At 41.7% G+C, this 25,309-nt stretch overlaps 1 protein-coding gene across 1 annotated transcript in view; it reads right to left on the bottom strand.

Annotated features, from left to right (window-relative positions):
* galnt9 (polypeptide N-acetylgalactosaminyltransferase 9) overlaps window positions 1–25,309 on the bottom strand; it is a 115,910-nt gene that overhangs the window by 79,387 nt on the left and 11,214 nt on the right. The window contains exons 2-3 of the mRNA XM_031300525.2: window positions 17,082–17,262; window positions 6,070–6,236 (exon numbers count right to left, since the gene is read on the bottom strand). Of these exons, the coding sequence (XP_031156385.1) occupies window positions 6,070–6,236; window positions 17,082–17,262 (348 nt within the window). The remainder of the gene's footprint in view (window positions 1–6,069; window positions 6,237–17,081; window positions 17,263–25,309) is intronic.

Raw genomic sequence — 25,309 nt, 5'->3', positions numbered from 1 at the left:
TCGCTGTCAAAGTTACGTCAAAATGAATGGCAGTCAATGGAATGCTAACAGCAGGTGATGGCTTTAGTGATGGGACAACCGACTCTTTTACGTGAGTCGCGTTCCCCCGCCAGGAACCAAGACACCGCAGAAGACTCGAGGGGTTGCGGTGACATTCGGTCTCGACATACTATTTACACACTCCTACTGACCGACACTAGACTCACGCACTGGCCACCGTTACATTCGGTAGCCTGGTGGGCGGTCTCCTCGTGACAGTCTAACTACCATGTAGCAACATTCACTTCTAACATTTAACTTAACATAACTACCAAGATAACATTACGTGTATTTGTAGGTGATATAATACTTTCCCCTTGGTAATGTAGCCTATGAATTTCCATGAACACAATTCTAAAATGCACGAGACATAAAGGCTTCTGCTATCGGATGATAACTCAAACTTGCTGAGAACCTAGACACCCGTTTGATTATATAGACTCATGCATTAGGCACGGTTACGGTCTCGTTCAGTAGCCTGGTGCGCGGTCTCCTGGTGACAGCCTACCTATATGAAGGTAAATATGGTGCAAAAAGGGAGAGCTTGTAGAATACGATGTGAGAACTTGCAGAACAAAAAATCTGAACTTGTATGTTAAAATTTGCACTTGTAAAAATTTAATTTGCACTTGTAAAAATAAAATTTGCACTTGTAAAAAATATTCACACACATGTGATCTGAATTTGAAGTCATACAAAGAAAAAAAACATGAGAGCTTGTAAAAAAAATCTGAACTTGTAAGTTGAAATTTGCACTTGTAGAAAATGTTCACACACCTGTATTCTGAATGTGAAGTTACAGAAAAAATATTCACAAATGTGTAGATTGATATTTACATGACACAATGACAGCTGCAAACTTATAATGCAACATTTACTCGTATACTTTTTTTTTTTATTCTGGTTCATTTTCCATCACAACCACAACTCAGTGATTACAACCTCTCGAATCTGTCACTGCAACTTCACATATGTGCTCTCTCGCATCACAAAGTGGCGAATCTGCGCACCTCGACTTTCACAACACTCTTGACGATACATTTGGTGCAAAACTAATTTGTACCTGTGGACTTAGGCTGTGGAGCTCTGAGCTAACAGAACGGGAAAAGCCTGCAGCCGCAGACGGACTGTCATCAGTGGGTAACAGGTGCCAAGTTTCGCATCCCTGCCGAGAATTGCATCCACTAGGGAAAATAATGATTTATAAGGCAAAGTACTGTTTAAAAACTAGGCAATAGTAAATCTCTTTGTCATGTTCATCAATAATGATTAGGATTTTAGAAGGTTTAGAGACATCAATGTTTTATCAGACTCTGTAGTAGCATTTCCTTGCTACCTAGATGCAATTTTCGGCAGCAATGAATTCTGCAGAAATTATTGTTTCTGCCCAAGCGGGTGCAATTCTTAGCAGGGATGCACAACATCAGCAAAGCAAGCTCTGGTCATGGCCGGGGGATGGGCCGCTGCTACCGGATGTGGGGCTCTCCGTGTCCCGCTGGAGCTCCGACTACAGGTCGAGGTCGGCAGCGAAGCTTTCTGGCAAAAGCAGTGTTGCTACGCTGGTCAATCCCCACTGATGACGGTCCGTCTGCGGCTGCAGGCCCTGGAGCTCACCGCCAGTGTTTTAGTTTGACTGTTAAAAAGTGTTTAGATAATTAAAAGGTATTTATTTAGAAGCGGGCTGGCTGCTAGTAGCTAGCTAACGCTAGCATGCTATTCCACCAAGTTTCCATGCTACATAAATAAGCCAGACAGAGTTGTCCCTCATCTGGCGATAGAAACCTGATTTTCCCATAGACTGTATATAAGAAGGCTTTTCCCGTTCTGTTAGCTCAGAGCTCCACAGCCTAAGTCCACAGGTACAAATTAGTTTTGCACCAAATGTATCGTCAAGAGTGTTGTGAAAGTCGAGGTGCGCAGATTCGCCACTTTGTGATGCGAGAGAGCACATATGTGAAGTTGCAGTGACAGATTCGAGAGGTTGTAATCACTGAGTTGTGGTTGTGATGGAAAATGAACCAGAATAAAAAAAAAAAGTATACGAGTAAATGTTGCATTATAAGTTTGCAGCTGTCATTGTGTCATGTAAATATCAATCTACACATTTGTGAATATTTTTTCTGTAACTTCACATTCAGAATACAGGTGTGTGAACATTTTCTACAAGTGCAAATTTCAACTTACAAGTTCAGATTTTTTTTACAAGCTCTCATGTTTTTTTTCTTTGTATGACTTCAAATTCAGATCACATGTGTGTGAATATTTTTTACAAGTGCAAATTTTATTTTTACAAGTGCAAATTAAATTTTTACAAGTGCAAATTTTAACATACAAGTTCAGATTTTTTGTTCTGCAAGTTCTCACATCGTATTCTACAAGCTCTCCCTTTTTGCACCATATTTACCTTCATATACCTACCATGTAACAAACATTTAACTTAACATAACTGCTAAGATAACATGACGTGTATTTGTATGTGATATCCATCGATAATGTAGCCTATGAATTTGTATGTACACAATCATCTAAGATGCACGAGAAATAAAGGCTTCTGGGATCGGTTGATAACTCAAACTTGCCGAGAACCTAGACACCTGTTTGAAAATAGACTCATGCAGTACCCTCGGTTACGGTCCTTACGGTCTTGTTCTGTAGCCTGGTGCGCGGTCTCGTCGTGACAGCCTACCTTCCATGTAGCAACATTCACTTCTCTAACATTTAACTACCAAGATAACATGACGTGTATTTATGTGATGTACTTCCCCATCGAAAATGTGTGAATTGCCATGAACACAATCATCTAAGATGCACCAGAAACCAGGCTTGGTTAATAACTCAAACTTGCCGAGAACCCAGACACCACTTGATTACATTAGACTCGCGCGGGCCGGCCGGTTGCACGGTTACATTCGGTCTTGTTCAGTAGCCTAGTGCGCGGTCTAGGTAGCTCATTTCCTGATTGATTCTACCACCACCACTCCAGTGGAGGCGCTAATGAGCTAGATTACTACACACACAGTAGCAGAAGAATACCAGCTTCACACATAGGCTTCACACAACGGCACGAATGAAGTAAAAGAAAAAAAACAGGAGTGAGTCGGTTCATTGACATATGGCACTCGAGTCTCCCGGTTCAGTGACACGAGTCGGGTTAATTAACCGGCTCTTCAGTCAGTTCGTCAACACTAGATGGCTTGTTAGCATCAAAATGGCGCCATAGGAGCTATGCGTTCCGAGGAGAAGCTTACCCCCTTGCATTCCATGCATCAGTTTTATTTGCTGCTTTGTATCCACTGCTGACGCTACTAAATATGATGTCTCGTTTTTTGTTAACTTCTTGCAGCTGTACCTCCACTTCAGAATTACTAAAGTTTCGAGTCGAGGCATCCACCGTCTTTGCCATGTCTTTTGGACATTTCTCTAAGTGTGCACACGGCCCTGCCATCTCATGCCCTTTTATGGGAATTAACGGGGCGTTTACCTATGCTAAATAGGAGCAACGGGCACAAGCTTTCAATTTACGAAGACATTGGGATTCATCATTCTAAGAACACACCTGCGAACAATTCTGCTGTTTAAGAAGACGTCATGAATCAGACGTAAACTTTTCTTAGGGACTTTCTTAAGAACAAATTTAAGAAAAAAATTAGGAAGATATTGGTGAATGAGGCCCAATGAGTTTAAAGGTGGTCAAACACTCTGTAGAGCTAAGGGAAACTGCAATAAAAGATATTTCTCTATTGGTTCATCACTATGAGCAACGCCTTTCACAGTCTTCTAATCCTTTCTTGATATAAGAATATTGATTAAAGCAAAGAATTTCAGAGTTTTCTGCTGGTAAATAATCTGTTATTATGGAGTTACTCCATGTACTAAAATAATTTCATTATAGATCTTAGAGAGAGTTTTTGTTATCATTTATTTTTTATCATGCAATAATAGCATGTTATTCTCACTTGACATGCTTTAAAGTCAGTGTTAGTGTTTTTTTAACGGGGGCCATTATTTGCCCTCATTATTAATTTAGCTTCCGATTCCTGTATGTTTTGTGTCTGTTGTTGTGTTTTGGTATGTTTTTCGTGATGTTATCTGTCCCTGTTTGTATTTGTATATGAAACTTTTTATTTTGCTGTCCATCTTGACCAGGACTCCCTGGCAGGAGGGAGACTGTATCTCAATGGGACCTTTCTGGTTAACTAAAGGGATGTAGAATATTAAACATTAAATACTCTACTAAACTATTGCAGTATTTATAGTGAAAGTAGGGTTGTCCTTCAAAAATCTATTTCAGGAAGACTCTTGTGAGAGTCAAAATGCGTGAGACAGACATAATGAGGGGAGGGGTCAGCTGTCTTTTAACGGCTCCCTGTTTAAAGGGAGGCAGTTAGAGCCTCAGCGGGGAGCGGAGATGTGCCAGTTGTGACTCCTGCTCGGCCTTCTTTCAGTATGTTATTCATGCGCCCTTTTCCACTGCCAGCCTGAGGGAGGCAGGCCTGTTACTCTGTGCCAAATGAAGGAGAGCCAAGTGTCGTTTGGAATCTAGTTCATTGTCCCTCCCTTTCCAAACGGGAAAGCTTTTGGGATGTGGAGCTGAGCATCGTCAGCTGGTGTGGGCGTCATGGTGTGGCGGTAAGTGAAGCATTTCCCCACATCGCCATGGAGACAGTAGTATGCAGCAGATTAGAGAAGGACAAGACAAATCCCATCCCTTCTCTTTCCTCCTTTTTTAAGCTATTTTAAAACCCGTTGTTCAACAGTCCAACCTCAGGGGTTCTCTATCCCTTCAACTGTTACCCACTTAAACCACACACACACACACACACACACACACACACACACACACACACACACACACACACACACACACACGCACACACACACATCACACCAAGCCCTTTCTGTATGAAGCCTTAGTTCACGTTCCACCCAGGGAGTCATGATAAATAGGGTGACTGTCTCTACTGAATAAGCAAACCTCAAGCATTAGACAATGATAAACTGCAAGTTCTACAGGTGGCACGATTTAAAGTCTGAGAGGATACACTTGCAGATGAGAAACAATTAAAGTGCTCATATTATGCTCATTTTCAGGTTCATAATTGTATTTAGAGAAATACCAGAATAGGTTTACATGGTTTAATTTTCAGAAAACACCATTTTTTTGTTGTACTGCACATTGCTGCAGCTCCTCTTTTCACCCTGTGTGTTGAGCTCTCTGTTTTAGCTACAGAGTGAGACCTCTCACTTCTGTTCTTTGTTGGGAGTCGCACATGCTCAGTAGCTAGGTAAGGACTACTAGCCAGTCAGAAGCAGAGTATGAGGGTGTGCCCTGACAGTAGCTAGGTAAGGACTACTAGCCAGTCAGAAGCAGAGTATGAGGGCGTGCCCTGACAGTACCTAGGTAAGGACTACTAGCCAGTCAGAAGCAGAGTATGAGGGTGTGCCCTGACAGTAGCTAGGTAAGGACTACTAGCCAGTCAGAAGCAGAGTATGAGGGCGTGCCCTGACAGTACCTAGGTAAGGACTACTAGCCAGTCAGAAGAAGAGTATGAGGGCGTGCCCTGACAGTACCTAGGTAAGGACTACTAGCCAGTCAGAAGCAGAGTATGAGGGCGTGCCCTGACAGTAGCTAGGTAAGGACTACTAGCCAGTCAGAAGCAGAGTATGAGGGCGTTTGTCTCTGAAGTAAAGGCTGGACTACAATAGAGCTGTTTGGAGCAGTTTGTGAACAGTGTTTTCTGAGATGGTTTGTAAACCTATAACATGCACAAAAACAGATATATAACAAAGATATAATAAAGGAAACGGAAAAGCCAAAAAGAAGAATACGAGCACTTTAAATATTATACAAAAAGAAAATAATCAGAAAGATATTGCATCAAATCTCCACAGCGACTGGCATCAATTAATGTCCCGCAGAGCATATACAGTAAGACACCAAGGATTCAAGACTTGTTGCTAGGAAGTCATTCTTTAAGTGGTAATCCTTTCATGTTTTCATCCTGTTCATAAAGCTGCCAAAGGTCTTACCGCTGTCACTGTTGTCGTCCACCAGGATGATCTCCTTGAGCACGTGTGCGGGTGTGTGGTTGACCACGCTGTGGACGGAGCGCAGGATCACCGACAGGGCCTCGTTCACGAAGATGAAGACCACAGAGATCTGGGGAAGGTCCTCTGCGTACGTCAGCTGCTTGCACCTGTTCAGATACAGTACAGTTAAGATAAGTAAGTTTTTAAGTTTTTAAGATAAGTTTGTTTGCATATCATTCATTGAAAAAAACAAGTATATAGCTTAATGCATTTTACTGTATATGAGCCGTAAGCTGACACAAGTGGCTAGAAATGCTGTATATATACTCATTGGCGTTCTTGCTGAGAGATAGATGAGAAGATTGATACCACTAATATCAATTTTCTCATTTAACTCTCCGCAAGATCTGTCTTGAATCACAGGTTTACAAATCACAGCTATATAAAAAGGTTGTGTAATTATTCCAGCAATACATGTAGCAGATCAAATGTAAGAAACTGATTTCTGCGTGAGAAAATGTGAACAAAAAGAAGTGTCAAAAGTTATAAGAAAGAATTAATTCATTATTAAAATAAATAAATAATGAGAATCAATCTCTACAGCGTGCATTCATAGACACAAACTTTAGAATAGACAATGTGTAAAAGACAAGTGAAATGAAGATAGTCACAATCGTACTTGGATACCTGGGAGCTTTCTAAAATATCCCTGAAACTGAAATCATATTAATAAAAAGGCTTTATGGCGCCTAGAAAACCCCTCATGAACACCTCAAGGACCTCTGTGTGACCACCAACCCACTTTGACAGCAACAGTACAAACCTTTCTCACAGCAGACATTTTGGCTGTGTCTCAAGCCGCCTACCTGCACACTTCAAACACTTAGTTTTAAGTATATAGTGTAGATAACGTAAAACGTCCGTGCACTAAAAGTACCCAGATGACCCCCTTCAAACGGTCAAAAAGTTCAGTATGGAATAATGGACCCTACTCGCACTAAACGGGCGCCATCTTGACTACAAAGCGGAAGGGAGCCCTTGACTGGCAGCTGATTGGACAAACGCGTCACGTAGTTCTGGCGGCTCGGACGGAATACAGAGTATTTTACGAAATGTTTTTTACCGAAACGTGTTTCTAAAAAAAAAACATTTTATGCGAGAAATAGGCCATACAGTTGCTGAATCTGTCTTCATTTTAGATCGACAAAGGTCAGTTTAAAAGATTTCCGTCAGATTTTGAGAGGCGGCGAGCCGAGCCGGCCACTCCTCTTTTGCATACAGGAAAGCGGGCTGGAAAATCGCGTTCACATGTGTTGCGTTCGTCACGTTCATCCCGCTCGTCATTTCCGGTAAGTGTTTTAACATAAGTGTTCCTTTTGGGACAATACTAACCATCAAAAGTGGGCACTACAGCAGTAAGTGGTCAGTGACCATTAGCAGTGTACTGACGGAAGTATGCGGAATGAGACACAGCCTTTGACTTGTCATAGCAGGACAATCACAGGTGTAACTAATAACATTAACGATGGCTTCATTTCCATCCAGATGTGCCGGTGAGCATGTGCAGTAGCAGGGCCCTGGAGCCGGCACACCTGCAGTAAATGTGATGCAGACGTAATTATTGTGATTAGTTACACCTGTTTGAAACGTTCACCTAGAAAGGCTTATAATGTGTTGAGAAATCAGCCTCATCCTTCTACTGGTTGGAGTTTAAGATGCTTTTTCCTCTTAAAAATTGAGTAAAACTTTCCATTTTAAGTTCCCAGAGTGTTTCCATGGGGCATACAGTACTGTACAGACTTAGATTTCGCTCTATAAAACAAAGGGACGTTTCCTGGATAACGTTTCCTCAGTGCACCAAACCAACAAGGCAAAAAATAGCACTCGTCTAAGATATCATTTGAAGGCCCACATCCATTTGATGGTGAAGCTGCAGCTCTCAGACCTGAATTCTCTATACTGTACTGCGACTACTGTTGCAGTATAGCTGCCATACTGAAACTATATGCTGAGCAAAAAGTAAGTTTCTCCAGGGTCAGGAGAAGAATGTATGTATTTTCATGGTTTGACAAGTAGTAATATTTGGTAGCACCCATTATACTTGCCATTATGAAGACAGAAAATATAAGACCATATCATGTTTACAACAGTCTTCTAAAAATGATGTTTATATCATTTTAATTTGCATTAGCAGATACATTTTGTAGAAAAAGTAATCCTGTTTCTATCAACATAACGGGAAAAACATATCTACAAACTGTTCACTGACAAAACAAAATGTTTAGACTGCACATTATCATTCACTGTCAATGTATTGTGTATCTTTTCCCAACAATGTCAAAGATGACTTCTGTCTAGTGTAAGAAAGTCATACTTCCTCGATAGAAGAAGAAAATAGCTGCCAGTGATCGTCCAGGTAAAAATGACTGTTTACCCTTAGAGACCCACCATTTGTCTTTTTTAGGGGGGGACAGGAGATCTTTAGGGGGAGATAGCAGGTCAACAGCTATCTCACATAGAGTGCCACATAGAAGTGGTATGCATCATCTGAAAGCTGGGAACCTGAAGATGAATGAGATGCAGCTCAGCACGGTGTGTCAAGATTATCTAGTCATCAATCTGTAACACACATTGTGTTTTGGTTAGGCACCTGCATTGTCTTCCATTACTAATGGTCACATAGAGAAGCCAGATCCTGTCACAGTGGTAAATGCAGCAGATTATAGGCAGCCAAAAGCCAAAACTGGATTCATCCTCAACTGCTATGGGAATTCATCCAGCGCAGACAAGACAGAGTGAGGCTAGATGTGGAGAAGTCCAACACTGAACGATTAATCGTTTTCAAATTTAAATCGCGATTTAAAAGAATGCGATTAGCTAATCGTGAAGACTGCCATTAATCGAATGTGAAATGTTTAGTTGAATGTTTGGTGTTTGACATCAAACATTGGATTTAACATTTTTTATTCCTCTTTTCATTATTATATTATTTAATATATATTTCATAAGATAAATGCTGGAATAATGTTACATACCACATATTGTTTACAGAAATGTCCTATTTTCAGTGGATCTTTCATTTATTTTGTATTACTTTATTTAGCATGATCATAGAAGGTGCAATATGCAGCAAAAAAAAAAAATTGCAATTAGATTTTTTTCCCAAATCGTTCAGCCCTAATGCCTTTACTGACACAATCAGAAACCTGGATAATGTTAGAATCACCTAAATACATGGAGGTGAATAACCAGTTTAAGGCCAAATATGATCAAAACCAGGCTAATACGCAAAAAAATCCATCTTGTAACCTGTGAGCTCTCTCACCACCCATCTCGGCCTCATTCTCTTCATCTCACACAGTACATGGACTCCATGGTAACCTATTGTAAATGTGTGTGATTGGAATCCTTCCTCATGTTGCCACTGACACAACAAATGAAATGAACTGTACACTACGCCATGCAAATGAATATACATTACAGTACATGCACTTGGTCTGTCTAAATGTCTCTCTGAGTGTCACACTCCGTCACAACAATCCTGTTACTCTCCTCCGCTAATAATGTGTCAAACGTCCCTGTCACTTCCAGTAAAATACAGTATTTTGTCACAGACATACTGTGGCTTTGAAGACAGAAATAACAGTGTTGACTGGACGGAAGTACTTAGCTGATTCCTATGGCAACTGTGAATACACACACACACACACACACACACACACACACACACACACACACACACACACACACACACACACACACACACACACACACACACACACACACACACACACAGCCAACATCTTTCCACGCCGCTCCAATTAGCCTCTGAAGGCAACAGCTAAGAAACACATTTGACTTGCTCCTGCCTTTGTTTCTCCATGTTTTCACATGTCTTATTCAGCAGTGCTGACTCATTATGTAGGGATAATGAGGTGGTTATTGTAATTGTTGTGGTTGAATTATTAACAAGATATTTTGGCTGTACTGAAACACTCGTAGTATTGTTTTTCATTAGAATATCAAATTGACATAAATCAACTCTAGTGTAAACAAATCTATGTGTTGCGTTTAGCTTCAGTAAATCCTGCCAAACATCAGGGCAGACTGTTAAAGACAGTGACATATTGCATTTGCCAGGTGAAATATCAGTCACGCAAGAAATATTAATGAGACAATGTATTGATTTGTCAGAATGTATCAGTCTCACATGCTATCACAGATTATTAGATGTGATAGAGGCAACGAGAGAGGCTGAAATCCAGTCTTGAAAATCTGCACTCGGCATAATTTTTCTATCAAAAATTAGGGATGCTACAGAAAAGATAAATTGTGAAATTGTGGTGTGCTGCATGTCATACTGTCTTATTTCTGCATACTGAAGGACATACAATTATAACTTTATGTAACAGTGGTGATGTTTTTTTTTTCTTTTTTCGGTTGGCTGTGTGGTAATATTTTTAGATATCAAACTTGGCAGTGTTGGTCTCAAAGTCAAAATTGTGCTACCTTGAACATGGTTTGTTGAAAGACAGCACGTTCGCTGCTCTTCCACCCTTGCTGTGAGCCATCTGAGCTCTACCGGTGCCCTGATACCCCGGTGAACTGCGATGTCAGCTTGAGTCAGCAGCATCCATGGGGTCAGGCCGCAGGAGGACGCTCACACAGCAGATGGATCCCAGCATGGTGCTAAAGTTACATCCTCCTCTCTCCACCCATCGGAACCCTCTTCGTTCTCTACAGCCGCTGGTGCATGTGTGTGTGTGTGTGTGTATATGCTAGCAGCAGGTTCTCACCTTTCAATAATGAGAATTGGCAAGAGCAATTATGTAGGACGACACAACAGATGGTATCTTATTTACTCGTGAAATTATATAGTAAATGCTTTGCATAGCACCATAAAAGACAATTGTTTACTTTCCTTCGGGGCTTTACTTTACATTTTATGCTTTGCACATCTTTCTAATACACCATAACAGGGGAAGGGACTCTTGTCGCATCAATTTCCATCGTAAATGAATCCCCTGCAATTTGAGCTGGTTGCATTTAATATTAATTTTCTCAGAATTTAAACTTATTCTACTCTTGCATGCTATCGCACTCTACTTTGTGTTGTCAGTTAAATTTCTGAACTTTAAAAGTTAAAAGACAACATGATACAGTGTTTATTCTTCTATAAATATAAATAAATATTATCATTGGTCAAGTGTATAGTATAGACATTGGCATACAGTGAGCATAGTATTACTGTAACCAGACAAGCTTTCTTTTTTGAGTGCCAACTAATTCTTGTTAATTAGCTAGCTACCTGTTAGCAAAAGTTGACTATTTACACATCAAACAGATATGGAACAACATTAGATTTTATTTGTGTGGTGTTTATCGCCACCAGATAAATGTAAGTCTTATTTTTTTATTTTATCCTAGTTGACAAAATCTGCCTGAATCACTACGGCAACAGTGCAGAGTTCAGTCTGACTTTTAAGGTGGTTGTAATGTAATACAGGTGCCCGAGAAGCGCTCAAACATCTTCATTCATTTAATTTCTTACATGCCTCCTTAACTTAATATTGGCAGTGATTAATGCATACAGATAACAGTCTCACTGGCCAAGTAGGCTGGTGCTTGCTGTGCTGGACTGGGAAAGCTTAATGTCATGCACTGTTATCAATCACTTCCATTACCGCAGCCCACATGCATTTGACAGCAGAGGTAATAAAAGGAAAACTAAGCCACAGAGAGTGTTTATGATGGAGCACGCTGCGTACGTCTATCTATACTTTAAGCCCTGCTCCCGCGCTCTATTCCTAAGAGTAAATGCACAAGTGTTTTGATTGATATCCCCTCCACTGTATCATTCCAGTCCTTTCCCGTGCATTTATGCCCTCCCTCAGCAACTCCTTTGTTCCCTCTCACAGCTTCCTGTATTGCCTCTCTCAATCAGCCTTGCCAGGTCTATAAATACAATGACAAATCTGGCAGTGAGTTTGAGAGGAGAATTTATTTTTTTGCACTCCTTTGCACAGACAAGAAGTGGCAACTGTGCAAAACAAATGAATGTATATTTCGCTCCTGTTGGGTTCTACGACTAGTGGAGAGGCTGCGGGTAATGAATACCACCTGAGTAATATCTTGAAAATGTCAGAGGGGGCAAGGCAGCCTCATCGCTTCTAGTTGAGATGTGGTGTGAGGCTGGATTTCAGTGTCAAGATCGTAAAGTGATATTGTAGTTCCATTGCCCTAGTTACTGGATCCAATTTGGGGCATCGCTCAGCCTTAAATTTGTATCTATCTGCAGCAGCGGGGAAGCCTTGTAAAGCCGTAACAAGATGAGCGATCGACTCATCTGTTTGTAATGGGCCTGAACGCTCACTGGCCAGCGCTCATAATTTGACCCGGAACAAGCTTTGACAGAAACAGAGCGCCAGATTAAGATGTATTCCATTCACACCTCCCCTTTTCTCCTCCTTCCCCTCCACCAGCCTGCTGCCCCGGCTGCTCCCTCTGACTTTTTACCCGCCGGCCACTCTTATTTGCTGTGAAATTTCACATTAACCTCCAATAACCCACACAAGTCCAAAGCAACTTTCCGATCCGCGAGCACTCCTCTCAGAAAGATAATCGTTTGCCTTGTCATTTCTCCACCCACCTCCCCCCCCATCCGGTAGATAAACTCTAGCACTGGAAAGGGCAACAATTTGCAGCAGGAGCTCCTTCACCACTAAGACCTTACGATCCCATTCTGCAGTATCAGACGCTTAGGAGACGAGGTAAATCTGTTTTTTTAGCTCTGGTTATCACCCTCCCACAGGCAGACAAACACAAGTCCAAGGGTCCTTGGGCTTAAATATAGTTTTGTGTTTAAGTATTTTGGGCAAAATATAAATCAAATCTTCGACAGAGTGACAAAAGAGATACAGGTGCGATTAGGAGTAATTGAATATGAGTCCCCTTGGAGGAGGATAACTGGCAGGTGAAAAGCAGGATTGATGCCCTGAATTGCATTTTTCTATTTATGAGTGACACAAGACACACTTAACATCGTTGTGTTTGTTTTGTGGGCATCAGTAATCTTACCAGCTCGCCTGCCTTTGTTGTTTTTCTCTCCACAGCGGCCCGATGAGATGTTATCTACATAAGCCTTCCAAGGACAGCGAATGGCAGGCTCAGTCACCATAATATCGAGCCTACTTAAGTCCCTTGGTCTCTCAGTTAAAAATGACACTTGCAGAAGTGAAGGGCAGAAGAGAGAAATACAGGCTGGCGGGCGGTGAAAGGAGATTATAGGTTTTTTCTCCGAGCGACAATTGCGACCACAATGAATATGAATTGGTTTTGCTGCAGACAGGCAGGTGTGAAAAGAGAGAGTCTTGAGAATGTGCAGGTCGTTCAGTCATGGCGATGGACTTTGCTTCCCTGAAGTCATCAAAGTCCTCTGCTCAATGACTCATGTTCAATTAAAAGCCCATTAGACAGGAAGTGACTGGTTCCTGCATTTAACCTCACTTCTGCAGTGCCGCAGTCACCTTTTTGCCCACAGGACATACTTAGAGAATCAGAAATAGAAATCAGTCTTTCATACTGTATGAGGCAGAGAACTGCTTTAAACTGAGCTAAACTGGTTAGGTGTGAAAGCCCCCTGAAAGTCTTCACTAGTGCCACAACAATGCTGGCAGTAACAGTGTTGTTCTGGCTCTACGCATATTTTCTTTCGCTTGCAGCGCATGGATGTTTCTCTTTCAAATGCTGCTTCAGTGACGTAACCAGAAAACAACTGTATTTGTACGTTTGCACTGTATTTGCTCTATTGTGCTTAAACAAATGTACTCAATCTTTATCATAGAGTGTACCTATTGGATAGCTTTCATGGACTGAAGCTTTGCCTTGTTTGACACAACATGTTTTGTTTGCGCTCAGAGACTATATGTGTTTGTTTATTTGGCTATAAAAAGTATTCTGTAGATCAGAAACACGTGATGTATTATTGCAAGGACACGGAGATCAAGAAGGGTATGATGACAAGACTGCAGAATCTAGTCACAGCCTGTGAAAATAACACTAAATCCATACCCCATTTAAAACCGAAAACAATCACTTCAGCAAACCCCCAACATTCACTTCCCTTTTGTCTTACTTAGGTCCCTTTGATTAAAAGTTGATTAAAAGAAAAGGAATTTCCTAAAACCCCTCCATTCCAGAGGCACTCTCAGCTGACTTTATTAATTAGCAAGCTCCCTTTTTGCTCACCCTCCTCCTCCCCGTTCCACTCTTGTCTAATTTTTCTGGGCGTGAAAAGAGCTCGGAACAAAGCGGCGTGGATGAAATGAATTGTTATCCCCACTAAAGCCCTCAGAAACCTCTCTTGGCCGTCAGATTTCCTCTCAGTGTGTCTGGCTGTCGCCATTGTTCTTTGACAATGTGTGATATGAATGCCACTGGCAGCCATCTCCTGCACTCCAGCACTCACTGTATCACAGCTGTAGTTCACTTTCTAAATATAAAATGTATTTTAAAAGGGCCATTAAGGCTGCTCGCTGGGTGTCCACTGGGTCTCTTTCATAAAAAATTGTTATTCATGATTCCTTTTATTGCAACTGTATAACATAGCTCTCCAACTATCACCATCATCTTGACTTTGTCCTTTCATGTCAGGATTAGACATGTCTAAAGTCATTTTCTTTTGTGTGACTCCCCATGGCCAAGGCCCCGAGATGCCCTGTGGCTAAACTGACTGTACTGCATTGACAGACGAGAAGAGGAAGGATTAAGTGGAGTTAGGCAATAAGACAGATGAAGTAGATCAAAAGTATCAAACAGGAAGTAAGGACGGCTTGTGCAGAGGGAGTCTCCCGAGGGATCATTACGATGTGCAATGCGAGCCACGTTTTGGTAGTCTCACAAGCTTGTCTACTTGTACTGTAAGAGGATTTTAGGTGAAGAAACCCCAAACACAACTGTCCTTGAAAAATTTGTAAAACCCTTGACAGCAAAGGAAAAACGCGGTACAGTATAAGTGTCTTTAAAGTTACTGTATCACAGTTTATCACAGTATTTCTCCTCAAATACTTTAATGTTTAACTGTCACCCAACTCTGTTCAAATGTCTGACTGGATAAATATTAGATATTGAAGAGGGTGCAGTGCCTTTTGTAGTAAAAAGACAATGTCAATATCAAAAATCTATTCTTACTGAAATGTATCTCTTGTATAATTCTGTCCAGTGTGGTCAATAAGATAACATTGTAATATGAGCTTGCAGAGGAAACCGTGGTCAACCAGCAATAAACGTGCTATTCAACCTGATCACACAGAGTTACGTGAAAAGACTTAACATCGCATTACGTGGTGGTGGCACGTAATGTGTTAAAATGTTGGCACCACAGAAACAATTTAGGTTCAGGCAACATAACTACTTGGTTATGTTTGGGGGAAGATCATGCTTTGGCTTAAAATAAGTATGTTTGTTAAGTAACGTAAGTTAAGTATGTTACGTAAATAAGTCAACATTGACTTTTGGTTTCAAACGACCTCCTCCCTGGGCGGACTTTATAACAGGCCTGTGTTGAACCAGGGAATTTGTGTGTTCACCACGACAAGGATCTTAATTGACTTTCCATTGGCATTGTTTCTGTGGTGTCGGCAGGTCATTTTAACACACTATGTGCCACGCCCAGACATCATGAGGTAATTTCACATATTTCTGTGAGATCAGGCTGTCGCTAGCACAGGTCATAGCGGCCCCTCGAGAGTCTCCCTAATAAGGAGGCACAGAGGAGTAGCAATGTTTCAGTTGACAGTTTTGCATATCTGATATATATATTTATATATGCACATTTCATCAGGGACGCTGGTGCACATAGACTGCTCTATTGAACACAGCAGGGGTGACAAACAATTTCTCCACAGTCCATCAGCCAGTGGAAATGCTGACGTTACCTGCTAACAACAATAATGCAGACTATTGTGAAATGAATGCCAAACGTGACAGCAGCGTAATTGTTTGAATTGTGTTTGTAGGCTAAAACCAATTATTATTTTCAATAGATGAATGCACTGCTCTGTGATGTCATTTTGGGTTGGTCCAAATTTACAATGTGCCATGTGTCACTGGGAAGCTGGGAGCGGCCAGTCCAAAACGAATGTCATAAACCGCCAGGTGTACAGGAATGCCCTTCGCTGGAAGCCATTAAATTAACAAGGGCGACATTTGCAAGTCTTGAATAAAGATGAAGACATTAGGAAAATATACAGCACCTTCAAACGAAGAGTTAAAAGCTAAGTCGGGGGCCATGTTGCATTGGTCTTAAGAGAACCATCCAGCATTCTGTCCCTGACATCTGGACAAGACACAGCAAACTCAACAAGTCTCATTTAGTGCATGCTCATCACGTGCATACTGACAGTTCTTTGTTGGATCACAATCGTTCATACCGCAGCTGCATATATTTAGAAATAAATATCTGATTTTCTCATATTTATCCTAATGGGAATTAAACCCTGTTGGCGAACTGTGGAGAAGAAGCTTTTCAGACATTATTGATTAGCAAAAGCTTAAAAATAGCATAAGTGTGAACATGCACTTTTGACCTGGTCTGAGTCTACAGGAAGTTGTTGTAAATTCCAAAAATCCTCAACACCACAATTTAACAGCACAGTTTATGATTTCTGGCACACCTTGTACTGAAGCTCTGCTTCTATTTTGGCACAGTAAAATGTCCTGGAGATTCACCAAAATACAAATAAATGCCATAAAGAAGAAGAAGAGGGAAAAAACCAAACACTGTGCGCTTGATGAAAATGCCAGTTCCCTGGAAAAAGTCCTGCCGTACATTGTGTGCCTTCATAAAAACAGAGCCCATCAACTGCAGCAGGGATTAAACTGGCAAATCTCGCAGTTACAAGTCTCTCTAACATTACACAGCCCTGCCAGGGGCAAACAGGTGTACAGCAGTAGTATAGTTGGAAGGAGAATGTACATGACAGAAAATGAGAAGAAACAGAAGGTGGACATACTTTTTAGGCCTGTAGTCGGGGATGCTCCTGTCCAGGGAGATGCGGTCACTGAGCTGAGCGTTGTAGCCGTACTCCTCGTACTTCCCCTCGGCATCATGGCTGTCTTCTCCCAGAGTGGCAGCAGCTCCCCCCTGGCCAAGGCCTCCAGGTCCCTCAACTAGCCCCATGGGCTTCGCCAAACCTGCCAAGCAAATGACATAACAGAGAGACAATCATACAGATGTACATGGCCATGGGTAGAGCCACACACACACACACACACACACACACACACACACACACACACACACACACACACACACACACACACACACACACACACATGCAGAGGGGCAGCTGATTGACGTTCTCCAGCAGTGTGAGGAGTCTGGTGTGTGGCAGCTCCGAGACCCAGCGGGGCTCATCCACAGGGCATCATTACACTGTCTGTCACTGACAACGTTGCTGAACAACCACATGGACACAGGAGTCAGTGTTGAGCAGAGCAGAAGCTGAGAGATACAGTGGTGTGAGGGCCAGGTAGAGAGAATTTAAAGTGCACAACTGTAAGCAGGGGTGGAAGTAATTATGTGTACTCTCGTTACTGTAACTAAGTCATTTTTAAAATGTTTTTAAAAAAAGTGTAATATTACTTTTACTTAAGTGTTTTTTATATCAGGTATTGTACTTCGCTACATTTCAAGTCACTTCTGTTACAGAGTAAGAAGCAAAGTCATATGGAAAAGTCATGATAGACTGTGTGAGAAAGGAGCTGAAGAGAGTCGCCAAACCAGCAGCTGCTGCAGGAGACAAAGCTCCATGTTCAGAGATAAGACACTCTGTAAAAGTCACAAGTTCTAATTTCAGATCCTCCTCCGTTTTCCGCCGTATAGGTCGTCTGTGCAAGCAGTTTATTACGACCCATATTTACATGTATTTTTAGGCCAGCGAGCAACTGATAAGGAGAAAAGGTCCCATAGGAAACTTTTTTGACCCACATATGGTAAATTAGGTAATACAAAAGTTTCAAATTAATTTTCTTGCGTCTAAGGCTATTTATTTTTCTGACCTGACTGCATTTCCAGAGACAAAATGGTAAACACGTAAACCTTTGGATTAAAACATGTCCTACAGAAACCACCCTATGTTAACTGGGCCCCTAATGATTCCGGCTAATCATAGAAGCATTATAGAAGCAGTGTGTTGCAACACTGTAACCATGAAGTGGTTATTCAAACAGTGCTTGTGCCATGTAGGTCCTTTTACCTCACAAAGAATCCCTGAAGAGAGGCCAGATTGCCTACCGTATCTATGTGCTTAATGGTGAATTAGAACCAGCCATTCAGTCATTGGCCAGCCCCATCATGTTAGGCTTCTTTGGTCTAATAAAACTAACTTCAGCACCAGATTTAATGTGTCGGACTTAAAATACCCCTCTGCTCTCATTAAAATGACTCATGACTGTGATTTAACAAGCCGTCGCTTTGGTATCGTGACAGTGACATTTTCAAACAGGGAAGGAGAAAAATGTAGTACAGTGCCAAAAAAAAAATCTCGGCTGATGGAAGAAAAAAATGAAGCCTGTTCACTGATTTAGACCTCTAAGGGACTGTACGCAAATTATTAGGGTGGGGAGGAGGGGCAAGACCCTCCCCTTTGACTTTGGAAATAATACAACGTCATCCTCCCTCATTTCTCAACTCAAAACTAATTTGAGACTTAATATGTTTTTGGGAAATAATTTTACATAGCCCAAATTAAATATAAAGAGTAAAAATAGGCACATACATGATTGGTTGTGTTATGTTGAAAATTGCAAAAACGTAATAAAGGTTGTAAAAATAAAAAAGAAGAAGAAATTCTGGAAATAGAAACACATTAGCAAATACAATGTATGTTTTATTATTCTGAGCATTTCAGCTGCTCTCTATTTTTGATTGACATCTACGGTTTCCCACAACTGATGTATTAGTTGTGCCAGCTGCTTGAAAATAAAGCCCTGAGACGGGGACATGACCGTTGTCCTCTGCATATGGGAACACAAACCTTTATGATCCATAGCACACACACAAGACAGGTTTTAGACTATTTTGACGTACTAAACTACGTATAACTTCTTTTGAGGTCATTCTAAAAAGAAAAGAAATACATAAAATGTAATATTTGTGGCATGGAAATTTTTTTCAGTAAATAGGAAAATGCATAACCCGACCCCTTTTTTCTGACCCCGCGCACCCCCAAAATAAAAGTCTATTGTCAGCTTTATTCATTACTGTGTCTGCCGACTTGACTATTGTTTGACTATTTAAAATTCCATAAAACCGCAGGATAATGTCACATCATTGTTATGCGAGCCAAGCTTGCAGTGTGGCCTCCACAGAAAAATCGAGCTGTGTCTGTCCTCCAAGTCAACAGATGGACACACAGACAGTAAGTAAACAGCGCATACCAATAAAGAGCTCAGCTCTCAGCTTCACCCCTCCAGGAACTGCAGAGTAATCACCATATTTGGATGGCCTCAAATCCTCGGGTGCTACTGAAGATTTGTAATTGGAGCTGAATGGTTGCAAACTGGCTTCTCCCGCGAGAGGGATTTAGCATGCCCTGCACCAGCCAACGTGGTGGCATTTTGACAAGTATGGGTGGGGTTCACTTCACGGACCAGCCATCTGGCATAGCAGCCCGTGTCACACAATAACACAGATACCCTCTAGAGCCGGAGACTCGAGTCTGGAGGGCCTCTTTGTCTCTGCATGAGTCTTGGAAGCAGGACAATGCCTGCCAGCTTTGTTTTCTGGTCGCTGCATCATTTTACTTCCCCCTGCCTTTCACTTCCTCTGTCTGATTGAAGGAAATTCCATTAAGGGATGAGAGACCTAAAAATCGGATCCACTGTTGTCTGTCTGAAGCACCTAAACGTACGAGAGTTTGTATTTGTAATGTGAAAACTTTTGCAGGGTTCTGTTTTTATGTAGCTGCTGACCTGTTTTGATGACGAGTGGGAGGTTATTTGAGGTAGTTACATTGCTCTGCCTAGCTCTGATTTATCTTAGTTTTCTTCATCTGGTCTTTTTATCTCGTGATATTTGTGTGGAAGAAAGCAGAATTGAATATGCATACATTTGTCAATAGCAAAATGCTTCTTTTACACAGCAACATTTTGTTTTCCAAAAATGGATAGCGTACAAACAAAAATAGAAGCTTTTAATACGTTTCTTGAAAGGAAGAATTTGAGCGTGTACATCTGTGGGCAGAGCGTAACACTGTGGAGATTAAGAGCTCTATTCCCACGGCGACTGCATGAGTTAAAAATGTATGTCCACATGATCGTGTGAGGCACTTTGTATAAAAGCATCTAGCAAGTGGGCTGTTATGTTCTGGTCCGAAAAAGATGACCATGACTAAAGGCCCACGCTGCTCGCTGTTGTAGTGCTGTGACTAAGATAGCTACAAATGCAAAGTCATTCTCCGAAAGCGCACCTTAGCACTTTCATCACCTCACAGTTGCATCTGCTTCTTCCACTCAGGCTTCTTTCCCATCCAAAGCAAGATGGGGATGATCCTTGCGATGTCAGGTGCCAATTTGAATTTCATTGTGCCTGAGTATACATCTGTCTCAGTGCTCCTTCCTCACATCCATCTGTCCAAATCCCTCTGACATGATACATGAAACCCATAACAACTATAAATTATACAGCAACCTCCAGAATGCGTCTGATTTGGCCTTTAAAAGACAGTCTCAAATTCAGAGACGGGCCCATTTTTGATGAATGATTTAAGAGCAAGAGTGGATTTATGTGCGTCCAAAGAAGTTCTGAATATTGATGGGGAGGGGAGATTGGGAGATTCAGCGATCTCTTCAAGAAGAGGAAAATAACTCGATCTAGAGAGGTTTAAAGCCTTCAAAGGCCAAAACAAATCTATGAAATATTGAGAGCTGGGAGAGGAGCTGCATTAATCCTCACACTGCCACTCATAACAGCAGCGGGTATGTCAGGAAGATAACAACTCTGATTTGAAAATTGGTAGCATGAGACCCCCAAATTTTCTCTAAACAATGGATTGTTATCCTTGTGCAAAATGTAAGCCCTGTGAGAGCACTGCAAATATGGAGCTGCTATCTGTATCTGTTCATTTCACACAAATTAGCTGCATTCTGTTGTTGGGAATTATCTACTGCCTCCCTTTTCTATGTCCAATTCTTTTGTTCTCGTCATATGTGTATGAGTTAAGCTGTTCACAGACTGCACAAAATAACATCATATTTAATATGGACCTACATTATTCAAATGAAACAGTGGTATGCTATTGTGCTATGTTGCTTAAAATAAGAATCAAGCATATGGGAGGATGTCAAAACAAAAAAAATTTTTACAAAGAAAATGAGTAAGCTAAATGGGGCTCTCTTGGCCATTTGCATGTACTTTTAAGATGGTCCCTAAATTCAGTTCATCATCCTGTCCACTGCTTAAATATTGCATCATGAGGTGTAAATAGCATCTGTGAAGAATTAGTCAAGCTTTATCCTGCATCGCACAACAAATGTTGTACTTTGTTATCATTATTATGGACTAAACATACCAAATATCGAATGTATCGCCCTTATTTCTTCTTCTAAATCAACATAGGCCTTTCAGACCAAACACGATTTGGCCGAGCTCACCGTTGGATTCTGTGCCAACGCAGCGAAACGCCGTCGTGGCGCAGCGTAAGCCATTGAAAACAATGGGTTTCAGAGTGCAGTGCTGCCGTTGCCGCATTTGAACTGAAAGGCAAGAACCAGTTCTAAGGACACCTTTTTGTGTGATTTCTATGCCAAATTATGTCTGAAAGTCGATCTGGTTACAGGTCAATTTAGTAGAGAAAAAAACATTACTGCATAAATTCTGTTTCCATTTGCATCTGTTGAGAATGCTTAATCTGTTCATATCTGAATAATGTATTTGTATTTGATTGCATCCTTAGTACTGTGTAACAGTGCGGTGTAAACACTTCTGTTCCATTTTGTCAAAAATTGTCAAAAAAAACATGGATAAACAATCAAAGGCAATTAAAATCCATCATCAATTATCCAGGCTGGCATGCGTGCCTCTTTGTCCCTCCATCATTGGATGTCATCATTAAATGTTGGTAATGTAATCACTGCATGACTCTAGGCCAACAGTGTAAAGATGAATGCTCGCTCCATCTGAGATTGCCATTATTGTCTGTGGCTGACTGCTGATTGTCAGGTTAGCTGCTGAATTCATTATCGTGATTCCTCAAGGCTGAACAGAATTGATTCTTATCTGACTCTGAAACTGTTTTGGCGACCAGAGCCTCATCTGCATATCATTATTGGAATATATATTTCATCAGGCTTCGCCGTGCTTCTCCGCATCCGCCTCTATTACACACCGCGCAAAACAACATATAGGCGCGCACTTCGATGTGTATCATTGAGATACAGTCAGAGCATCAAGTGTGTGTCAGCGTGGAAGAGAGAGAGAGAGAGTGTGACATTTCTCGTTTCTCATCAAGTCTTTGCCCCAGCAGGCTTAGCATATAAACAGCGTTGGTTTCTTTGCCATAATTGGGCATTATAGATAAGGAAGCATATCTGGTGCTGCAGCTGGGCCTGTGAGGCTGCCATCCCATCAGCACCTACGCACCTGGGAGAAGGCCGGGAGTGACATGCATGGCTGATGACAACAGCCTCACTAGGACCGTGAGCTGAGGGACAACAGCCGAGCTCAAGCTATGACACATCCAGCGCTTGTCAGAGGAGTGAACTGAATAGTAGCACATACTCTTGCTTATAGCAATATCTGTTTATTAAGAAGCTAATTTTTTAGAGCATTTCTGCTTCGAGTGACAAAATAGTAGAAGAAGAGAGGCAATGAAAAGAAGGTCAGGTAGTTTCATCTGAGTCTAATCCAATCAGAATGAGTGAGACCATCAGAATGAAAATTATACACAATGTTGTTTTTTATTTATTGGAAGTTTTTGTACTAGCCTATTATTATCTTAGTCTTGCAAAAGACTGTTTGCCATACCCAGGCACGGCAGGCCTGTTGAGCTTTGGATATCTCCACATGTTGAAGTGGTGTGCATGGCGCTGTGGTAATATTTAAAGAGCTTAGAAGGTGATGTCTTTTAAGTGTAAAAGTGTGAGGAATGGAATAAACAGTGTGCTTTTCTTCTGAAAGGTAAGCTGCCGTCATTAGCATGCCTGGCTAACTAGCCAAGATACAGTATTACATTTGCTAAAAACATTAGTCAGTCCTCATCCTTAAAGCTTTTACACATGAAAACAAGAGCAGCCAAACTGTGTGTTCTATTATAATAAAATACCTTACATTTTTCCTTATCATACAATGACTATGATCACTGCAACACATGAACAATGCTGTTTCTTTATTTCTTAATCATTTAATCAATTCATGGAGGTAATGTTAGCATAGCTAGCTATGTCTGATACAATCTGTAGCAACAGCTGAGGACTGCCAGCCAGAAATGAGAAGCCTGCTCTTGTCTACCTGAAATCAAGGACCCATTGTTACCACCTTGTTTTCACCTCTGTGTGTCCAGTGTGTGTGTGTGTGTGTGTGTGTGTGTGTGTGTGTGTGTGTGTGTGTGTGTGTGTGTGTGTGTGTGTGTGTGTGTGTGTGTGTGTGTGTGTGTGTGTGTGTGTGTGTGTGTGTGTGTGTGTGTGTGTGTGTATCATGGCAAAATGTGGTGGAGACACCTACTGTAGCGGGAGTTACCACAGAGGAGGTTTTGAGTACTAAATGTCTGTCTGTCTGTCTACCTGTCTGTCTGTCTGTCTGTCTGTGGCCAGATTTTGTCATCACGCCACGTTGCAACTGTGTAAGATGCAGTAAGGGCTCCTGCACACTGGCTGCGTGGCGTGAGCGTGTCAGCTGCGTGGCATGTCCGTTTTTATTTCGGCTCCCATGGTAACAGGTTAGAGCTTGCACACTGCCTGCGTGACACGTATGTCTCAGACGTGGCTCGAGCTGCGCCGAAAACGCGTGCATGCTAGAAATAGGACAGACGCCTATTTTTCACGCGACACGCAAGCGTGTTGGAAGCGTTTCCAGGTAAGAATATGAAAAGATGTTTATATGTCATTTTGACACGAATACATTTAATAAATGACATTTTGATGTTTGAAAGTCTCTAGGTTTTGACATAAATGCAGATATAAATGTAATTTTAAAAAATTCTAATAAATAATTATCGATTTTCAAATACTGCACCTGTCAATACAGAACGAAATATTCTGTAGCCTATTTTGCCGTCAATACTGCCGACGTTGTCTTTGCTGTAATCAAATCAGTATATATTTATGTTTATTTAATTTTATCAATGGGAAACATACATGTGTACAGACAAGGCTGCGTCAAACATGTTTGTGTGTAAAGACATAGAAAACGCCACGCAGCCGCCACGCAACTGACACGCAACAAAAACGCCACGCTCACACCACGCAGCCAGTGTGCAGGAGGCCTTACTAAACTTTACAGGTGTGTAGTTGAGATCAAAATGAAGGCCGAGTCGAAAATGGGTGTGGTCTGAGCATAGGGTGCGGAAGTCGGGGGGGTTGGAAGTAGAGAAGGGGCTGGTTTGATCCCATCGCAAGATGGTCTCTAGTTTCAAAAATGACTTCAAGTGGTAAATATGCCACCGTTATTGTTGTAAACTGTATTATGTGCCGTGCGTAAACAGAAAGCTTGAAAGACGTAGCAACAGTAACGGAGGGGGGCAGGGCCTAGCAAACAGCGGATTCTGTTATGATGTCATCATGGCAGCCCGTTCTTCTCCTTGTTCTGTGTGTTTTGTTTGTTTCCCCTCATGCTTCTCCCTCCTGTGCTGATGACTGTGAGCTGTGGGCGTGGCTTAGCTGGCAGGTGGCGCCAGGTGAAGCTCATTCCCTAATCATCCTCCTGCAGTACTTAAGGCCGGCTCTGTGATCCACTCGTTGTCAGATAGTACAGTCTACTAGTGTGGAATAGGTGCACTCCTGGCGCCCTGTGTTTATCTGGGTTCCTGGTGATTTAGCTTGTGTAGCTAAAACGTTTTCTGTGTTCTCTCTTGTTGCAGCCTGCCTTGCTTGTTCGTGCTCACGCTTCCTGTGTATCCTGCCTGCCTGCCTGCTTCCTCCTCCTGCCTGCTCCTCTTTCATTGTAAGGATTGGATTCAAGCCTCAATTGTTTGTTGGACTCTGGAAGAGGCCATACCACATGGTCATCGCCACCAATTCACTG

Source organism: Sander lucioperca, chromosome 2, assembly GCF_008315115.2.
Source record: "Sander lucioperca isolate FBNREF2018 chromosome 2, SLUC_FBN_1.2, whole genome shotgun sequence".
NCBI classification, from domain to species: Eukaryota; Metazoa; Chordata; class Actinopteri; order Perciformes; family Percidae; genus Sander; species Sander lucioperca.
The sequence above is the reverse complement of the archived record's forward strand: the minus strand, read 5'-3'. Positions and strand labels throughout refer to the sequence as shown.